The sequence below is a fragment of the Eulemur rufifrons genome, chromosome 16 (assembly GCF_041146395.1).
Source record: "Eulemur rufifrons isolate Redbay chromosome 16, OSU_ERuf_1, whole genome shotgun sequence".
NCBI classification, from domain to species: Eukaryota; Metazoa; Chordata; class Mammalia; order Primates; family Lemuridae; genus Eulemur; species Eulemur rufifrons.
Window position 1 is genome coordinate 7402860 of NC_090998.1, and position 19150 is coordinate 7422009.

General features: G+C 47.9%; 1 protein-coding gene across 1 annotated transcript; it reads right to left on the bottom strand.

Annotated features, from left to right (window-relative positions):
* Window positions 1-1134: 1134 nt before the first annotated feature.
* C1RL (complement C1r subcomponent like) lies at window positions 1135-13442 on the bottom strand. Its single transcript, XM_069491114.1, has 6 exons — window positions 13274-13442; window positions 12573-12801; window positions 6200-6389; window positions 4964-5089; window positions 4742-4816; window positions 1135-3058 (listed from the first exon to the last, which is right to left on the bottom strand). Exons 1-6 carry the CDS (start codon window positions 13390-13392, stop codon window positions 2286-2288), a joined length of 1512 nt encoding a protein of 503 aa, XP_069347215.1. The 5' UTR covers window positions 13393-13442; the 3' UTR covers window positions 1135-2285.
* Window positions 13443-19150: the final 5708 nt, after the last annotated feature.

Below are 19150 nucleotides of genomic sequence, written 5' to 3' on the forward strand. Positions count from 1 at the left end.
CACTTTATCCCATCGGGGGCTCGGGCTGCAGAACAGGCCTCTGCGCTCTTGTGCCTTTGAAGGCTCTCACTTGTTTCCCTTATTAGACGAACCCCTCCGTCCCTCCACCCACCCACTCATCCATTTAACGGGCTACATGTGCAGGGTGCTTTCCCGGGCAACAGATTGCAAAGACTCAGGAAGATGGGCCAGTTCCCCCTCGGGCAGTGACCAAGTCATCAGTGAATGTGGTGAGAGAGCAGGCACAGGGAAGGTGCAAGACCAAGCAAGGTTTGGAGGGTCTGTCTCTGCAGCAGGCTTATGTGTTGGAGCTGAGGAGTGATTCTGAAGGCAGGGCTGGTTCACGACTAGATTGTGACCTGACCCACGGCCTTGTCAGGTCAGGAAAGACAAAAGAGAAGGGAGAAGGAAAAGGACCAGCTCAGAGGATGAGAAGGAAGGGGAATCTCAGCTAGCACACTGCACATTAGTGTCCCAACAGCAGCGTGTGTGTGTGTGTGTGTGTGTGTGTGTGTTGCATGTTCATGACGGGCAGAGGGAACAGGTAAGGAGGGGTGGTCTTAGCTGAAGCTCTGCCACCTGTCCTAGGGATTCTGAGTTCTGTCCTAGAATCATGCAACGTGGTGGGAAAGTGGCCAAGCTGGACCTTGTTAGCTCAGTCCCAGCTCTGTCCAGCCATTCAACATGACCTTGACTCCACATTTTTGTTATATCCTTGACTTATACCAAGAATAGAAAGAAGAAACAGCCACATGAAGATTGCTTCTGCACTTGTTTTAAAATGGGTATTGAAGACACTGTCTGTTATTCCTTTTAGGATTTGATTCTCGGGAAAAAAAGTTTCTCTCTTAAAGTAGTGGTAGGTTTTCTCTATGGATAAATCTCTATCTGATTTATATTTCTAGGTCTAGAGATGTAGATGGAGATATAGAGATGTAGATCTACACACACACATATATAGGTAAAGGTATATCTTTTTTGGCTTTGCAGGAAGAAACTCATATCATTTTTCAATAATAAGTAAAATAAGTTAAAATGATACATGCTTATTAAATAAAACTTATCAAATAGAGAATAGGGGAAACCAAACAGCCAAAATCATACCGACCACAATCACCTTTGTTTCACATTTTGAGAGCATTTTTAATAGTTTTTTTGTACCGTGTGTGGGTTTAAAAAGCAGAAGTAACCACATTACATACAACTTGGAATACTGCTATTTCTCAAAGAGAAATTTAACCTTTGACCATATAGCAACTTGACTCTCAACGCTCACAAATTTGCTCTCCTGTTTTATGGTATTCATTTTCTATTTTTGTTGAATAGTTGTATTTTATTTGTATCTTTCACTGTAAATCACCTAAAATCTTTACTAAAAATCAAACAGTTGGTCTTCTCAGGTGGAGCAGTGCCCTCAATAATGGGGCACAGACTGGGGTGTCTGCAGCAACTTCAGTCCAGGGCTGGGCTGGGCTCACCTCGGTGTCCACAGGAGACGGGGCCAGCAGGAAAGTGTGAGCCACACGATGCCAGCTTCACAGAAGCAGGAATTCCCAGGGAGAGGGAATTGTAAGGGCATGGGGACTGGGACAGGGAAGTGGGTGATCCAGCAGGTCTTGAGGACAGTCACACAGCAGTGTTGGCACTTGGGCACATCACTTTATCTCCCTGAGCTTCAGTTTCCTCATTTGTGAAATGTGGATAATAACACATCCTTTGCAAATATGGTGTGAGGATTAAGTGAAATAACACGTGGAGCACCGGGCATGTAGAAGGTATAAAACAAAAAGGGAGCTCTTACTGTAAGTGCATCTAGGAGTTGTTGGTAAGTGGTGAAGCCAATAGCTTGACTATTTGGAGGTCAACTAAAGGGTCTTCGGAATGTTTCAGACATGAAATGCAATTAAGACCCCTCCGTCCCTGTTCCACTTCAATAGGGGGTGAGAGGTGACGCTTCCACAGGTGGGTATGGAAGATGCTGTGTCAACAGATGAAGTCGGGGAGGGGGATTCAAAGGATGTTCGAGGTGAAACAGGGCTTCCCTGGAGCAGTGCAAGTGTGCGGGGAGGTAGAGAGTGAGGAGAAGAGGCTGTGGGACTCTGCTTTCTACCTGGGCTGGTGTAGGCTCGAGGGGAGGAGGACTTCTCTCTCATAGTGGCTTGCTGCATCAGTGACTTGAATAGGGACCCCTGTCCCCTAACCCCCAGAAGTCAGTCCTGACTCTCAACCCCCTTCTTGACTGGGGCCTCCACAATGCTGGATGGTGACTGCTCAGTGCCCCGGGGTCAGTCCTTGCCGTCCATCACTCCCTTGATCCAGTCCACGTAGTTGAGCACTTTGGTGTAGAAGCCATACCCTGTGTTGCACCCGACGCCCCAGGACACGATGCCCGTGGCCACCCAGTGATGGGCACGATCGTCCCACACCACATAGACGCTACCGCTGTCCCCCTGGCAGGCACTATTTTTCTGCATCTCATCCCCAACGCAGAACATGTTATCAGAAAACACCTCCTTCCTCTGCTTCCCTCGGAGCCAGGCCTCACAGGCCTCCCTCGGAGCCACGGGCAGCCTTGAGTACTTCAGCTTAGTAGTTAACCAGCCCATCTCCACACCAAACCCACTGACGTAGCCCTGCAAGCCGCTGAGGTACAGGGCCTCGCTGTTGGGCAGACACACCGGGAGGACGTTGGGGCCCAGGGGGACGCTGTGCTGGAGCTCTAGGAGGGCGATGTCTGCGTTGAAATTGTGCGACTCATTCTGACGGTAGTCTGGGTGCACAACGACATGGCGGACGGGGTAGTTTCCCAGTTTCAGCATCTCATTTATGTCTGTGTGGCCCAGGAACACATCTACACTCAGGTTCTTCCTGAGAGAGACGCTGTCCTTGGGGTAGATGGTGTGGGCAGCGGTGAGGATCCATCTGTCGCCCAGCAGGGCCCCGCCCCCGCGGCCGTAGATACTGGTAAAGGCTTGCCAGGGGAAGCTACCCAGCTTGGCTCTGGAAGAACCGAGGGTCGTCTGGTTCTGGGCAACGGGGACGACTGGCCGTCCACAGACTGCGTGGGAGGAGAGGCAGGGTGAACAGTTGGCGGTGGCCTCAAGGAACATTGATTAAAGACCTACTTCTGTGAAGAAGGCCCCTGTCTGGCTCCGCCTGGGGTCAGGACACTTACCCTGGTGCAGACCCACACGTGTAGACCACGTGGGCAGGCAGGAGCAGAAAACCAGTCACGCTACTGGGCACTATCCTGTGTGGGACTCAGGACAGTGGACAGAGGGGCAGAGAGCATGGACAAACACAGGTCTGGGGCTAGCTCTGCTGGGCTCGGCCTCCTGCCTCCTCCGCCATCTTTAAGCCATTCCTTAGACTCCTGGTGGGAGCACCCCAGGCCAGGTCACGTTGCAGGCAGAGTTTGTCTTCAGAGTCTCTTGACTGTTTTCTGTGTCACTTCATCCTTTGCAACATCTCCCACTACCACCTGCCTTCCCACCCACTCCCAAAGCACTACGAGCCTTCAGGCTGCCCCTACAGTTTCCTGTGGATCGGGTGGGGTTAGGAAGGCAATGCTTTGGTTCAAAAGTGTGGGTTTCAAAAAGGGTGGACTTGAACCCTCATGTATTGCTGGTGAGCTGTAAAATGGTGCAGCTGCTGTGGAAAACAGTCTGGAAGTTCCCCCAAAAGCTAAACATAGAATTATTACATGACCCAGCAATTCTACTCCTAGGTACATGCCCAAGAAATTTGGAAATATATGTTGATATAAAAACTTGTATACAAACACGGATAGCAGCATTATTCACAAGAGGCAAGAAGTAGAAACAACGGTTGATGAGTGGATAAACAAAATGTGGTGTATCCATACAAAGGGATATTACTTAGCCATAAAAAGGAATGAAATACTGATACTTGCTATAACATGAACGAACTCTGAAAACATTATGCTAAGTGAAAGAAGATAGACACAAAGGGCCACATAGTTTGATTCCATCCACATGAAATGTCCAGAACAGGTAAATCCATAGAGACAGAAAGTACAGGCTGTCCCCAAAGTCTCCATACAAAGGAAAAATTTTGTAATGAATATTTCGTAGATAAAGGTACATTTAGCCACAATTTCCCATTTTCCCTATGTATGGCGACTTTTGGGACACCCTGTAGCTTGCTGGATGCCAGTGGATGGGAGAGGGGAGAGTTGGAGGTGCTGGGTTTTTTGGGAGGTGATGGAAATGTTCTGGAATTAGTGGTAATAGTTGCACAACATTGTGAGTACACTAAAAATTACTGAATTGTACACTTTAAAGTGGTTAAATGGTGAATTTTATGGTATGTGAATTTTATCTCAATAAATTTTTTGTTTTTTTTAATGGTGCACTTTCTGGCACTGTGTGGTGTCTAGGTAGGGAGCTATTTTGGGGGAAGAGAGCCTGTCTGTATATTCTTAAAACATACCATATAAAGAGAGGGTTTTCTCTCATTTCAGCTCATCTGTCCTTCTCCCTCCCTCCCTTGTCCATCTGATTAACTTCCTCCAGACTTTAATTTTCCCAGATATATTGTGACCCTGGAGGAGTAAGGGACAAGCTCCTGCCTCTTCTCTTCTGGGCCTCTTGATTGCCCTTTTCTTCCTCACCATCTGTGTTATTTCCCCTTTAAAGCCCCGGGCCCCACAGGTCGCAGCTACCGCTGAGGCTGGCTGGGGAAGTGGCCACTGGAACAGCACTGGCAGGGAGCCACTCACCGGGCACACACCGAGGAACCTCTTCCCTGCCCTCTCTGTCCTTCCAGGTCCTGGGGGCCGTGCAGGTGAGTGTCCCTGAGGAGCAAAACCAGGGGAGGCCAAGGAGCAGGCTCAGTATTGGAAGGTGCTGTGTTAACTAACAAGAAGGTGCTCAGAGGGCCTCAGGCCTTTGGGTGACAGTGAGGCACACAGAAGCCACTTCCTTAGTGGGTTGGGACTCACCTGCTGACGCCGCCTGGTAATAGGGCTCCTGGCAGTGATTCTGGATCTCGGCGGGGCTGTCTCCAGGTGTGCTGATGGCCTCAGAGCCCACACTGGCCCTGCTGGTGGGTGGACTGCAGCTCACAGCTACAGGAAAGCAGCAGCCATTGAGCCTAGCACAGATGTGCCCGCTGGCAGCCCAGGGGCTGATTCCAGCCCATGGCTATATGTAGCTGGACCTGCACAGTGTTTCTTTAAAACCATTTGAACTAGTTTTTACCAATCAGATTGTCAACACTTAGAGTTTGAAAATAACTGTGATAAGTAGGGTATGGGGAAACAGACACTTCCATACATGGGTGGTGGGAATGTAAATTAGCAAAACCTTTTTGGAGGAAAATTTTAGCAATATCAAAATTAAAAATGCAAATATTTTTAACCTAGCATTTCCATTTCTAAAAATTTACCCTAAAGATATTCTCACACATACACTCAAAGATAGATGTATTATATGCAAGGATATTCACAGCAGCACTGTTTGTAGCAACAAAATATCTATCAGTGGAGGATTGATTAAATATATTATGACACATCAGTGAAAGGGATTTTATGTGGTCATTAAAAAAGAATGAGTCGATGCTAACCATATAGATATGGGACGACCTTTAAGATATATCACTTAGTGAAAAAACGCAAAGTTTAGAGCATTGTGTATGGTATGCAACACACACACACAAACACACAATTTATACTCAAACGATATCAAATGTCTTTGGAAGAATGCCCAGGAAATGGGGAACAGGGGTGTTTCTGGAGAAGGTAGCCAGGAGTGAAGGGCCAGAGATCAGAGGAAGACGCATTTTTTTTAGCATATTGTCTTTTTTTTTGTTATTGAAAATTTTATCTTGTGCATACATTATCTTTAAAAAAAATCTGAGTCACCATTTGAAAATCTAGAATTTCACTTAAAAAAATCTTGATTTTTGGCATCTCTTCAAAAATGAGACGATCTGCAAACACTGGGCCTGTAAGTCTGCATGGAAACAACTGCTGAGGCCGGGCAGTGGCCGCCCCTTAGCACGGCTGCTTGCCAGCACGGTCCGGGCTGGGGCAGAGCTGGGTCGGGCCCAGGTGTCCCTGAGCCCCCAGACTCAGCCATCAAGCTGTCACTCAAACTTCTACTTGTGGCGTCAAGATACCAGGGGTCATGGCTGGGGGCAGAGGCTCCCTCCCTGCACCCCGAGTAGGGACACTTACCCACGGCTTGGTAGAGGGCCAGGAAGCCCCTGTGGGGGTGGGTGGTCTTGTCCTCTGAGGAAGAGTGTGTGTGGAAGGTCAGCCGCAAACTCCTCCCTGAGGACACAAACTCCCGCTGACCAGGAGGCCTGCCCAGAGGGGAGCCCTGCTGACCACACAACCGGCTTAGGTCCATCCCACTGGCTGAGATCTGAAAAGGGGAGGAAGGGTGAGGGGGCAGGCAGCTGTGGGGTGAGTCGGCTCTCCTCGTGGGCGCAGGGTCACATCCTTGGCATGACTCTAGCCCCGTCTAGGAGGTCTGTACACCCTGGGACTCAGACGCCACACCTCGTGGAGCCTTCATCAAGGAGCCTCCTGTTCCACCATTGACTCCCAAGTTTCTTCCAGATACGACCACATACTAGAATGTCTCTTTAGCCTGCCTTAATTATCTCATAAAGCCCAGCACATTTTCCGTTTTTCAAGAACTCCTTGGGAACTCCAGCGTTTCCGCAATGGTCACTGGACTGTACGTTCTGGGAAGGCAGGAACTACATGTTTTGCTCACCACGGAGTCCCTGATGTTCAATGTGGTGCCGGGAGCACCACAGTTGACTCGATGCCTATACAGACATCATTCCCCATCTGGCTTCTCCCCCGTCCGCACGCCCCTCTCATCACCTCCACTTCTCCGAATAGCTTTCTATGGCCACCATCTGTGCAGCAATAAGACCCTCTGCCAAGACCGAGCGCCCGGGGCCCTGCCCTTTCCGGTTGAGCCCTCCTCTCACGCCATGCGCTGTAACTGAAGCCCTCACCACGTGTGGGACTCGGAGGACACAAGTGTCCCCAGCGTGGGTGTGCCGGATGATGCTGTTTCACCCGGTGAGCTCTTAGAGCAGGTCGTCTCTGTTTTCATCCCCCTTCCACGGTCTCGCCCCCGCTCCAATCCTTGCCTGTGGGATCCAGGGAAGGGCGACTTGGAAGGATTCCCTGGGCCTACGCTTCATGCTTCGTCTCTGTTCCCGGCACAGCCCACCGCTGGGCTCGTTTCATCTCTGACTTTCATGCTGAGCCATGTTCCCCCTCCATGCCCTCATCCTCTGCAAGTCCCAAACTCCTCCACGACTCGGTCCAGCCCATCTCACTCTGATCATATTTAACCGGGTAAAAGTTGGCAAGGTTTTGCTTGGGCAAGTTCCAACACTGATATTTTCCTTAGAACATCAACAAATGTAACTCCCCGTGTTTAGGAGGCCTGCCTCCCGGGAGGAAGCACTTCGGTACAGGACACTGTGCTTGACCGAGTTATTTGGTTGTAAAACCCTCTGGTTTTCTTTCTCCTCTTTCTCATGAATTGTTAACTACATAAAATCTCTTAGGATTCTAACTAGCAAAGTACAGGGTGTTCCAAAAGTTGCCATACATAGGGGAAATGGGAAATTGTAGCTAAATGCACCTTTATTTACAAAATATTCATGACAAAATTTTTCCTTTATAGTTTCCATACAAAGGAAAAATTTTGTAAAATTTTGTCACCTGTAGAGTGAACGCACAACAGAGAGTCGTAGGACCTGTGTTAAATTCTAGACTTTGCTTCTAACTCCCTGTGTGACATGGGACTTTCTCAAGCACCCAAGATCTCAGTTTTTTCTTCTGTAAGTAGTCTGTGAGGCCTCTCCAGCTAGGACATCCGTGGTGTTCTCCGGCATCTGCGCTAAGGGCAGTGGCGAGGCTGACGCTACATACCCGCTCGTTCAAAATTCAATCTGTGGTGGGTCCTACACTCGGTAAGCTGGAGTTTCACTTGTTCTTTCACCTATTCCTTCAACAGAAGGTCCCGAGGATGCACTATGTGTGAGACACTGTGCTAGGTGCTGGGGACACAGATACGACTAAGGCATAGTTCTGCTACCAAAGAGCCCACAGTCTGGCTGAGGACGTTGACAAGTAAAGAATGAACTAGTAGTGTACTGAATTCTGCATTTGAGGTGTGTGTGTGACTTGGTCTGGGAGCAGAGAGGAGGGAGGAATCCCATTCCTGAACTTGAACTCTCCCTATGACAAGGGAAGAGTTAGGCTGGGATGAAAATTTTCCATGATTTAAGAGGAACAGGGCACATGGTAGGTACTCAATAGACATAGGCTGAATTGAACAAAGTATGGTCCCAACCGTTAAATCTGAAGCAATAAATACATTCATTTATCTCCTCTTCTACCTTAACCCTCACTAACCTGACAGCAAAGGGATAAAATGGTATATATAATCAAGGACAAAGAAAGGAGAGGAGATGACAGCAGATGACAGGTGTCACATGTTTTGGAAGACGGAATGGAGACAGACAAGTGGCAACCTGAGTCGGCAAAGGTGGGGGCCAACATAAAGCAAGCAGGTTCCTATCACAGAGCTCTGTGGAGTCGGGGGCACGGAGGACCCCAGGGGATAGGGGTGAGGGAAGGGCTTGCAAGGGGACAGCAGGTGGCAAGCCTGTGAGGGAGACCTTAGAATCCACATCCTCGTGAATACCCTGTGCATCCAGGCAACGCCCTCTGGCCCACCCTACCAGAAGGCCTGACCTAGCTTGAACTAGAGTCTGGACTCAGGGGAATGTATCTTCATTTTATACCAAAAGCTTCATCTCCCCGGTTTGCTAAAAAAAAAAAAAGAAAAAAGAAAGAAAGAAAAAAAACAAAAAGAAGAAGAAACCCTGGACTTGCGGTCCCTTGGCACACTTAACAGGGGGGTGAAGGCCAGCACAGCAGGTCCTTGAATTTCATTATTTCATGCAATGTCATTTCTTTCTAACATTGACAAGGAAAAAGAAAATCACTTCCTGGCTGGGGCCACCGCCTGGGTGGAGCTGGCACGCTCTCCCCGTGTCTGTGTGGGTTTCCTCCAGGTACTCCGGCTTCCTCCCACATCCCAAGGCTGTGCCTGTTAGGTGGATCGGTGTCTATTGTCCACATGGTTGCAGTGTGAGTGTGTGTGGGCGTGTGAGTGTGCCCCGCCACGGCCGGGGTCCTGGCCTGGGCCGGTTCCCCCACCTTGACCCTGAGCTGCCCGGACAGGCTCTGGCTACTTGAGACCCTGAATTGGAATAACTGGGTAAATAACTGTCTTATTTGTTTTCATTCACCTTTCTTAAATGTATGTATGGCTTACATTTATTTCACTGTTTAATATTAGAAGGGTTTTGCTTTTCATTTAGAAGTTTGATGATGTTTTTGTGACCTGAAATACACCACAGGAACTTCACTCTTATTTATAGCAATTAGCCGATGGTCAATTGGTTTCGTTCTGCGTCGTTTCTCTTAAAGGCACAACCTCCATAGTTGTATAGACAACGTTAAGTGAGGACTCAGTGTACTGAAAGCAGAGAGACTGAATGAGGGTCGACCTGTCAAACAGTGAGATGCACCTCTCTCCCCCAAGCCCCTTTCCTAGCTCGCTACCAGGATGCTGGGGACCCTGAGCTGGAGACTGCAGAGTCCTCTCTGGGACAACCGCTGTCCCAAAAGAAAATGCTTTTATATTTTGACAGTTGGGAGGCCCACAATAGCACATCTAGGTCACCCTGTTGAAAACCCTATTTTCAAAGCTATCGTCTGACAAATTTTAGCTGTCTATACAGAACTTGAAGTCAGCATTTTAGTGCTTCACTCTTAAGTATGAATGGATAGCCAGTATTATCGACATTGTAGGGGAGTCTCTAGCCCAAAAAGCAGAGACCAAAACAAACAGTAAAAAGGAACTTGGATGAAGTAGAGATATCAGGAACAAAAGAAACATTTAAAAATAACCCCAAAGGAGGGAAAAGAGTAGATATTGCATCTATGAAACAAGAATAATACTCTATAAAAAGGTACATTTAGAAAATAAGAATGAGCTCTTAGGAATGAAATAATATGTCAGCGGGAAAAAACCCATTAATTAAAAGGTTGGGCTTTTAAAAATGAGGAAATCTCGGCCGGGTATAGTGGCTCATACTTGTAATCTCAGCATTCTGGGAGGCCAAGGCAGGAAGACTGCTTGAGACCAGGAGTTCAAAACCAGCCTAGGTAACATGGTGAGACCTTGTCTATGCACAGAATTTAAAAAAAAAAAAAAAACAATTAGCCAGGCATGGTGGCACATGCCTGTAGTCCCAGCTATTGGGACTGAGACAGGAGAATTGCTTGGCCTAGGAGTTCAAGGCTGCAGTGAACTGTGATTGTGCCACTGCACTCCACCCGGGTGACGGTGCGAGAGCCCCATCTCTTAAAAAAAAAAACAAAGATGAAGAAATCTCCCAGAAAGTGGAATAAAAATACAAAGAGATAGAAAATAGAACAGAACAGATAACTAAACTAGAGAATCATTCCAGGACATAAACAGCTGAATTACAAGAGAAAGAGAAAATAAAGAAAGCAGACATCTTGAAATTATTAAAGAAATAATACCAGAATGTTCCCAGGATTGAAGGACTAGATTAAAAGAGTCTCTAGAGTAAAAGAAAGCTGCACAATGAGTGAAAAACAATTGGCAGCAAGGCCCGTCATAATGAAAGTCTGGAAAATTGGTAATAAGGAAAATATTCCAAAAGTTCTAGAGAGAAAAAAACTAAGGATCAGGAATGATAATAGCATCAGACTTCTTAACAAGTCTAGACCTAGACTAAGACAATGTCATCAAAATTCTGGAAGAAAAGGGCTTCCAATCTAGAATGCTATACCCAGATCAACTATCCATCCATTGTATGGGTAGAACTAAGTCACTTGGGGACATGTAAGATCCTCTAAAATTTACTCTATCATACCCATTCTAAGGAAGTTATTAACGTGCTTCTCCAAAACAAAGGAGTAAACCAAGGAGAAAAATATGGAATTCGGGTTCAGCACAGGACAGGTAAAGGAAATCCCCAGAAAGAGGGAGAAGGGAACTCCAAGAATGTGTGGAGGCTTAGAGTGCAAAGAACTCAGACTGTGGAAAGAAATCATCAAGAGATCTTCAGCAGGGGTGTCACCAATAAAAAGGAGGACTTAGAGATTGAAATTTGTGCCTGACTATTTCAGGAAAAGATTTATTCTCCCAGCTAAGAGCGTGGAGGGATTAGTTACAGAGAGAACTAAGCAAACTAAAAATCAAAACGAAACCAAACAAAAACCCCAAGGAACTCCAGGTAATAACTGACTTCTGGGAAGCCCAAAAGCTGGAGAAGAAACGGAGTATAATTGCTATATCCTATGTGCTCAGATGTGAATATTCTGTAGTGATAACAATGTAAATTGTAAATCTAGAAGTAAATAAAAATGATAAATAGGTAAACTGAGAGAATGGGGGAGGGAAATGTGGATGGTGAAGATCTAAGATAAAGCTAGTCTTCATCTTTCACACTTTAGTTGAAGGTTAATAGAAAATATGTAAAAATAAAAGTGAAAAATAAAATAGAACAGCATGTTTTTATACATATGAAGATAAATACCAGATGAAACAACTACATGAATTGGAAATGACTGCCTCTAGGGAGCAGCAATCGGGTGGGAAGGAGTAGTCTGGAGAGTGCTGTTTTTCATTATAAGCCTTTTTTGTTTTTTAAATTTTCATTTATTTTTTTAGAGACAGAGTCTCACTCTGTCACCCAGGCTGCAGTGCAGTGGCGTAATCATAGCTGACTGTAACTTCGAACTCCTGGGCTCAAGCTATCCTCCTGCCTCAGCCTCCGAAGTAGCTGGGACTACGGCTGAGCATCACCATGCCCGGCTAATTTTTTTTTTTAGAGACAGGGTCTTGTTATGTTGCCCAGGCTGGTCTCACCAGCCTCAAGCAATCATCCTGCTTCAGCCTCCCAAAGTGCTGGGATTACAAAACTCTAATTTTTAAAAAATTATATGTGTGTTTTATTTTGATACAAATAAAATTTAAACCAAAAGACGATGTAAACTACTGTTCTTAAAATGTCCTTAGTTGAATGATGTCCTTGTCCTAAGAAGTTTTGTGAAAGCTCCTCTGAGCTCAGTGGGAGCAGTTACTTAACCTTTTGTCATTATTTATGCCCAGCTTCCTAACCTGATAGAGCAGGCACTCAACAAATACGTGATGACATATTTTTAACGGCTGATGTGAGTCCTTGACCCTGACTCTGCAGATTTGCCATGTTTGTGTGTCCCTTCCTAAGTCTTCCAAATGCCGGGCCTGATTGCTGCCCTCTCCTTCACCCTGTGGGGCCCACGTGCAGCCGTGGAGGAGCCCTGGTGGGATGCTGTGCCCCGGGGGCTGACCATCGCCTCCGGGTAAGCTGGGCCCCAGGGCCCTGACCAGGGCGCTTCGTCCCTCCTCTAGATGGGTGATTCAGGGCAGAGCCACCTTCCGCTGCCCTCCCCAGGGTCCCTGCAGGACCTCTGCCCCCCAGCTCACTGTGACAGAGTCCCCTTCACAGTCCCGGGATGGCTCCAGGTCGAAGTCCTGGAACACGAGTCTCACGGCAAAGCCCTCTGGGGCCTCGATGTCCACGGTGCTCTCTTGGCCTTTGAGATACGGCTGTGGGTACCTGGGGGATGTCAGCTGCTGGGATAGCCGCTGGGCCAAGAGGACGGAGCCCTGGGTGGGGCAAGCCTGGAGGACTCCCCAGAGGAGCAGCCACCACCTGTGAGTTGGGGAGGGCAAGGTGAGGCCACAAAGCTGTGCCTGAGGCCTGTGGATACGCAGGAGTGGGGGCAGGCAAAGCTAAGGGGTGAAGGGGCCTGGCGAAGGCAGTGGCAGTGCTGGCCTCAGTCAGCCCTGAGGCCAGGGCACTTCCTGTCTATCCCTTTTTCACCCCAGCCCCTACAGCCTCCTGCTCAGCTCCGGGGAGGTCTCATCCAGAGGAGAAGGCTGCTCTCTGCTTCAGCAACCCCCACCCCCACCCTGGGATCTGGGGGATCAACCCTGGAACAAGTGAGAGGCATCTACTGGGAAGATGTTTCCTGGCTGCGACCACTGAACCTGACCACCCCCAGAGAAGGCCTGGCTCCCCTGTGGATTGACTGCCCTGTGCATGTGCGTGCGTGCGTGCGTGCGTGTGTACGTGTGCGTGTGTGCACATACGCCCTCGTGTCCTCCCTCCCCCTCTCCACAACCTGTTCTCCTCCGGGCCTCGCAGGGCGCACAGCACACTCACATCTTGCCCGGGCAGCCTGCGGAGTGAGGGCTTCTCCAGGGGTAGTTCCCCGACTCTGGGTCCAGGAGAACAGGACATCCGGGACCAGCGGGAGAATTGGCCCAGGCTCGGGCACAAAGGGTAGAGAAGGCCCCTGGGAGGAGGTAGTTACTGGAAATGACCTGGGTAGTTACTTAACTCCGCCAGTTCCCTTTTTCGAATTCGCTGGGTTGGGCGCCACCTGCTGTCTGTCTCGGGAATAGCTCCCCACCACAGCTTGGAGGAAAAACTTCCCCCAACCACACCGGCCTTCAGAGATCAGGGTTGCAGGGGCGCTGACACTCGACTCTTTTGTACTGTTTAGAACTAATTTTTACTATGCGCGTGTATCACACCGGTATGACGGCTCCTTGTGAGTTTCAGCTGCTACCTTTCATGGGCCATCTCTGTCCCTCCCTGACCTTCCCACTCGTGGAGGTTACCAGCCTGCTCTAGTAGAAATTGAAGCGTACGACCCGTGAACTTGAGCTTTCTCTTCCTCTCATGCCTCACCAGCATGGGTGGAGAGCATGCACTTAGGCCGTCTTCTGAATCCTGCCCACACCCTCTGGAGGCTGCTTGTCCCACAGGGTCAGGCCTGGAGTCTTCCCAGCAATCAGTCAGGCTTCCGTAGGCACAGACCAGGGCTGTGGCTGCCCTCACTGGCCTAGGAACTGGAGAACCCAGGCCAGCCCGTCCGAGAAGACTTTCTAGGGGATGTGCTGGAGGAGAGGAGGAGAAAGGCCTTTAAGGGAACTTCAGGGCAGGTGGGATGACTGACTATTCTGATGTCCATGGGACTGAGTGAGGGGTTTCCTGGGACATGGGACTTTCAGTTTGAAAGTGGGGGAAGTTATGGGCCAACCAGGACAGGTGGTCACCCTAAATAGTCAGGGGTTAAAGTACTGGGGTGAGGCGGGGTGAGAAAGAGGTCAGGGAGCTCGGAGGGTAAGTGGCAGGGCCACACACCTGCAGCCCGTGCCGGGGGCAGACAGGGCCTGGGTGTGTGCCTGTTTTGGGGAAATCTAACACTTTGAATATGAGGGCCTTCCTGGTCCCACCCAGGTGCTGTGGTTGCAATATGTGTTGGGGTCAAGGGGAGGAAGCCTCTGGGGATGCTGGACTGGAGAAGGAGCCTGGTGGCTGTATGGACCGCTGGTCACTGCAGGGCCTGTGGGCTGGGCAGTTGTGCCCCGTCGTGTTTTCAGCATCACCTCTGCTGCTCCGGGGCTTCTTCTCCAGCTGGCAGGGAGACAGGAGTGGCTGTTGCTCCACAGTTTGTAGCCTGGGCAAGAGAAGCAAAAGTAGTTACTCAAGTAATTATGGCATAGACTCTTCAGGGCTGGCACTGTAGGGGATGGCACACATGTCCATGGGGTGGGGGCATGGGGAGGATGAGGACGGAATAACGTGGGCTCTGGAGCTGTGGGGAGGGAAGGGGAGCAGGTCTGAGAGAGAGCCAGCACTCCTTCCTTAATTTCATCATCACCAGAGGCCTTTGCTCACCTTGATCTGTCTAGGGCATAGGTAGGTGCTAGGATAGGCTCCAGGCTCTACAGGTGTGTTGTCCTCTCCTTGTGTGATGCCTGGCTCATAATTAGGTTGTAAGCTATTTAAGTGTCTCAGGTATTTCTACCTTTGTGACCCTGAACAATGCATGCATGGAGCAGACTCCAGGCAGCCTAACTAAGCTTAGAAAGAACTGAACTTAGATTTGAGCTATTGCTCAGTCCAAGATAGTTTGCAGCTTGAGTAAAGCTAACTGCCCACTTGAAAAAAAATCAATACTCCTTGGAGGCACATCCCAGAATCCATAGTTTTTGTAATGTATCAATCACTGTATCTAGGATACAATCCAAAATTACTCAAAACATGAAGAAACAGGAAAAACAAATCATGCTCAAGAGGAAAGACAATTAACAGAGATGATCCCCCAAGATGACCCAGATGTTGGAGTCTGTACACAAAGATGCAAAGAAAAATACGCTCATAATAAAAAAAAAAAAAGATAGGAAACAGAAGCAGAGAAATAGAAACTTTAAAAATAACCACATTTAAATTCTAGCACTGAAAGTTGCAATATATGAAATAAAAAAATTCACTGGAGGGGCTTAATAGAAGAATGGAGATGATCAGAGACAGAGTCAGTGAACTTGAAGACAGGTAGATAGAAATTATCCAATCTGGTGAAGAGAGGGAAAATGTTTGTAAAAATGATCAGAAATTCAGGGACCTGTGGGACAATATAAAAAACTCTAATAAATGTGTTCTTGGACTTTCAGAAGAAGAGGAGACAGAGAATGAGGCAGAAAAAATATTTGAAGAAATGATGGCTAAAAGCTTCCCAACTTTGGTGAAAGACATATTTTCAGATTCAAGAAGTTCAGTAAACCCCAAACAGAATTGGAAATAAAAACAAAAAAAGCACGACTTGGCACATTATGGTAAAACTGCTTAAAAACAAAGATAAAGAGTAAATCTTGAAAGCATCCAGGGAAAAGGGACACAGTGCGTACAGAGAACAACATTTCTGACGTCCCTGTTTTTTTCATCAAAAACAATGTAGGCCAGAAGATGGTGGAACATCTTTAAAATGCTGAAAGAAAAAAGTCAACTCAGAATTGCTTTCCCAGTGAAAATATTCTTCCAGAAGGAAGATGAAATAAAGCCATTTTCAGATAAAAGAAAACAGAGATTTTGCCATCAGCAGATCTGCACTATGAGAAGTGCTAAAGAAAGTTCTTCAGGGGGAAGGGAAATGAAACCAGGTGGGGGAGCAGAGCGACAGGCTGGAGTAGAGAAATGGTAAATTTGTAGGGAAATATAAACACTTTTTTCTTAATGTCTTTAAAATATATATAACTGGTGGGGTGTGGTTTCGCACCCCTATAATCCTAGCACTTTGGGAGCCCAAGCGGGGAGGATTACTTGAGGCCAGGAGTTTGAGAACAGCCTGGGCAGCATAGTAAGAACCCGTCTCTACAAAAAAATAATTGAAAAATTAGCCGGGCATGGTGGTTCACCTGTAGCCCTAGCTACTTGGGAGGCTGAGGCAGGAGGATTGCTTGAGACCAGGAGCTTGAGGCTGCAGTGAGTTATTAACGTTGTATGTGGGGTTTATGACACATGTAGTTGTAACATATATGAAAACTACAGCATAAAGGATGAGAAGATGGACTCATATGGTTGCAAGTGTCCTTCACGTTAGTGAAGTGATAAAATATGAACTCTAAGACGACTGAAAAATTAAGGATGCATACTGTGATTCCTGGAGCAGCCGTTCTCCACATGTGGTCTGCGAAGCCCCATCATCTCTAAGACTCTTTCAGAGGGTCTGTGAAGTCAAAATTGTTTTCATAGCAAAGCGAAGATGTGATTTGCTGTTTTTGATTCTCTCATGAGTATACAGTGGAGTCACCTGAGGCCCCATGATGTGTGAAGACTTGTCCCTTGATAACTGGCAGGATAGGTGCTTCCGTGTGTTTGTGTTTTAAAATGTTCTCAGTTTTAATTTCTAATACAGCAAATATTAATAGCTATAACCTACATAAGGAAAAGCTCTTTGGGGTTCTCAAATTTTTAAGGGTGTAAAGTTTGAGGAGAGCTGCCCTGGGGCAGCCCCGCTGGGGGAAAAGCCAAGAGCTACAGACAAAAGGCCAATAAACAGATGAAAATGGACTTCTGAACTCTGAACGGCTTCGGTCTGGGGGACTTGTTTCTAGTGGCGTGGCCTATTAGAAATCCTCCTGGTTTGTCGGGACTGGGGGGTTTCCTGGGACAGAGGATTTCAACACTAGAACTGGTTCAGTCCCAGGCAAGTGAGGGCAGTTGGTCACCTTATTTCTAATGCTTCAGTCATTTACTTTGCCCCCCTTTCCTCTATCCGACTGTGAGTCCCAGCCCAGCAAGGAGCACAGGCCGCAGCTGCTCTATGCTAAGGCCCCAACAGGTGAGCGCACCGAGATCCCGGGCATGCGCAGTAAAGGAGGCAGGCGACCCGGTTGTATTAATGAGTATACTGTGTGCACAGAGAAAACATCCATGAGAAAAATCTAAAACAACTATGTCATTAGAGTATAGGGTTATGGATGATTTAAACAGTGTTTCTCTATTTAGTGACATTTCTGTAATATCATTTAATCACTCTAATAGTTACAAAATAAAATGTATTTAAAATTATAATTTTTTGTGACCAGATGGTCCTTTCTAAACCAGACAGTATTAGAAGAATGAGGTCACGGATCCTGAAGACGATGCTAGATTCTGGCTCCAGGGGCACCTTTAATCCACATGATTAATGAAGAAAGAAGTTTTTGTTCTTGCATATAAATTTAGGCGGGGCATGGATCCCTTCCACCTCCGGCAGCTGCGGGAACAAGGACAGGGTGCTCCAGTGACTTTATTTCTGCAAATCCTGTTGGTGCTGCCCCCTGCTGTCCCGCAAGGGGAAGTGCTCAGCAGAAAGGATCTGGGTTTTCCTGGCCTCATCTGCAGCCTTGGTCAGATCCAGCCTCTAGAGAGGAGTTTGTTCTCTCTGGGAATCCAAACAGCCACAGGGGAGCCTGCCCATTCCTGTCCACAGTCTCCCTGTCTTGTCTCTAGACACCTGGACAAGGGCCAGGGCACTTTGAGGCTTCTGTGCCCAGTGCCAGGAAAGCAGGGAGATACAGGAGCTGGGTGGAGAGCTGAGGTCCCTGAGTCCCCCAGGCTGGGACCCTGGGCTTCTGTCCGGAGTGGTCAGTAGAGATGTGGACACACCAGGGATCTGGGGCAGAGGGATGACTCTGATGAGACTTGGGTCTGTCCTGCGTGCTCCCCCATCCCTAGGTCATCTCAGGCTTGCAAGTCAGGGCCTTGACTTCCGTAGGTTATGGACACATGGGCAGCGGCTAAAGCAACCTCAAAGGAGTGCTGGTCACCAGCCCTGGCCCTCAGGCCCACCCTTCCCACTTGGTCCCTGTCTGTCTAAAGTCTCAGTGATCATGCCCCTTCCCGGCTTTAAAACTTTCCATCACTGTGCCCTCCGATCCACTCACCTGCTGGGCAGGTTTTTCCTCCATAACCGGGCTCTGTGTGACGTCCCTCCACACGGTTCCCGCCTTGCATGTGTGTTCCAGTCACACTCATGATTTCACGGTTTCCCAAATATGTCCTGCATTTCCTTAACCAATACCATGATCTTCAGTCATCAGAGACCAAAAAGCAGCATAACATAGTGGCTGAAGGGGTGGGCTCCTATGCCAGAGTCACCAGGTTCAAGTCCAGGTACTACCACGTAGAAGCTTTGTAACCGCGGCCAGCTTAGATAATTTCTATGAGCCTCTAAATAGCTTCATCTGAAGAACAAGGATGAGGACAATGGTCCCCACACCAGAGGGTTGTTGTTAGGATTAAATGAGTTAATAACTGAAACTTCTCAGGAGAGTGCCTGGCATTTGGCAGACAATAAATATCATTAGTTGCTTAGGGAGGGAAAATATTAATAGCAAAATCGTTAGGTCAGTTGTTCTCAGCCAGGAGCAATTTTGCTCCTTAGAGGATATTTGACAATATCTCGAGATTTTTGTTTTTGTTTTTTATAAGCAGGGGGATGCTGTTACTGGCATCTAGTAGATGGAGGCCAGGGATCTGCTAAGCATCCCACAATGCGCAAGCAGCACCTCCACAACAGAAAGTATCTGGCCCAATGTCAACAGTGCCGAGCTTGAGAAACCCCGGCTTGGGTGGTCAGCCTCCAATCTGTTTGGGTTCACATTCTGGTTCTGCCTTTTATTTGATAGATAACCTTTGGCAATTACTTAAACTCTCTGTTCCTCAG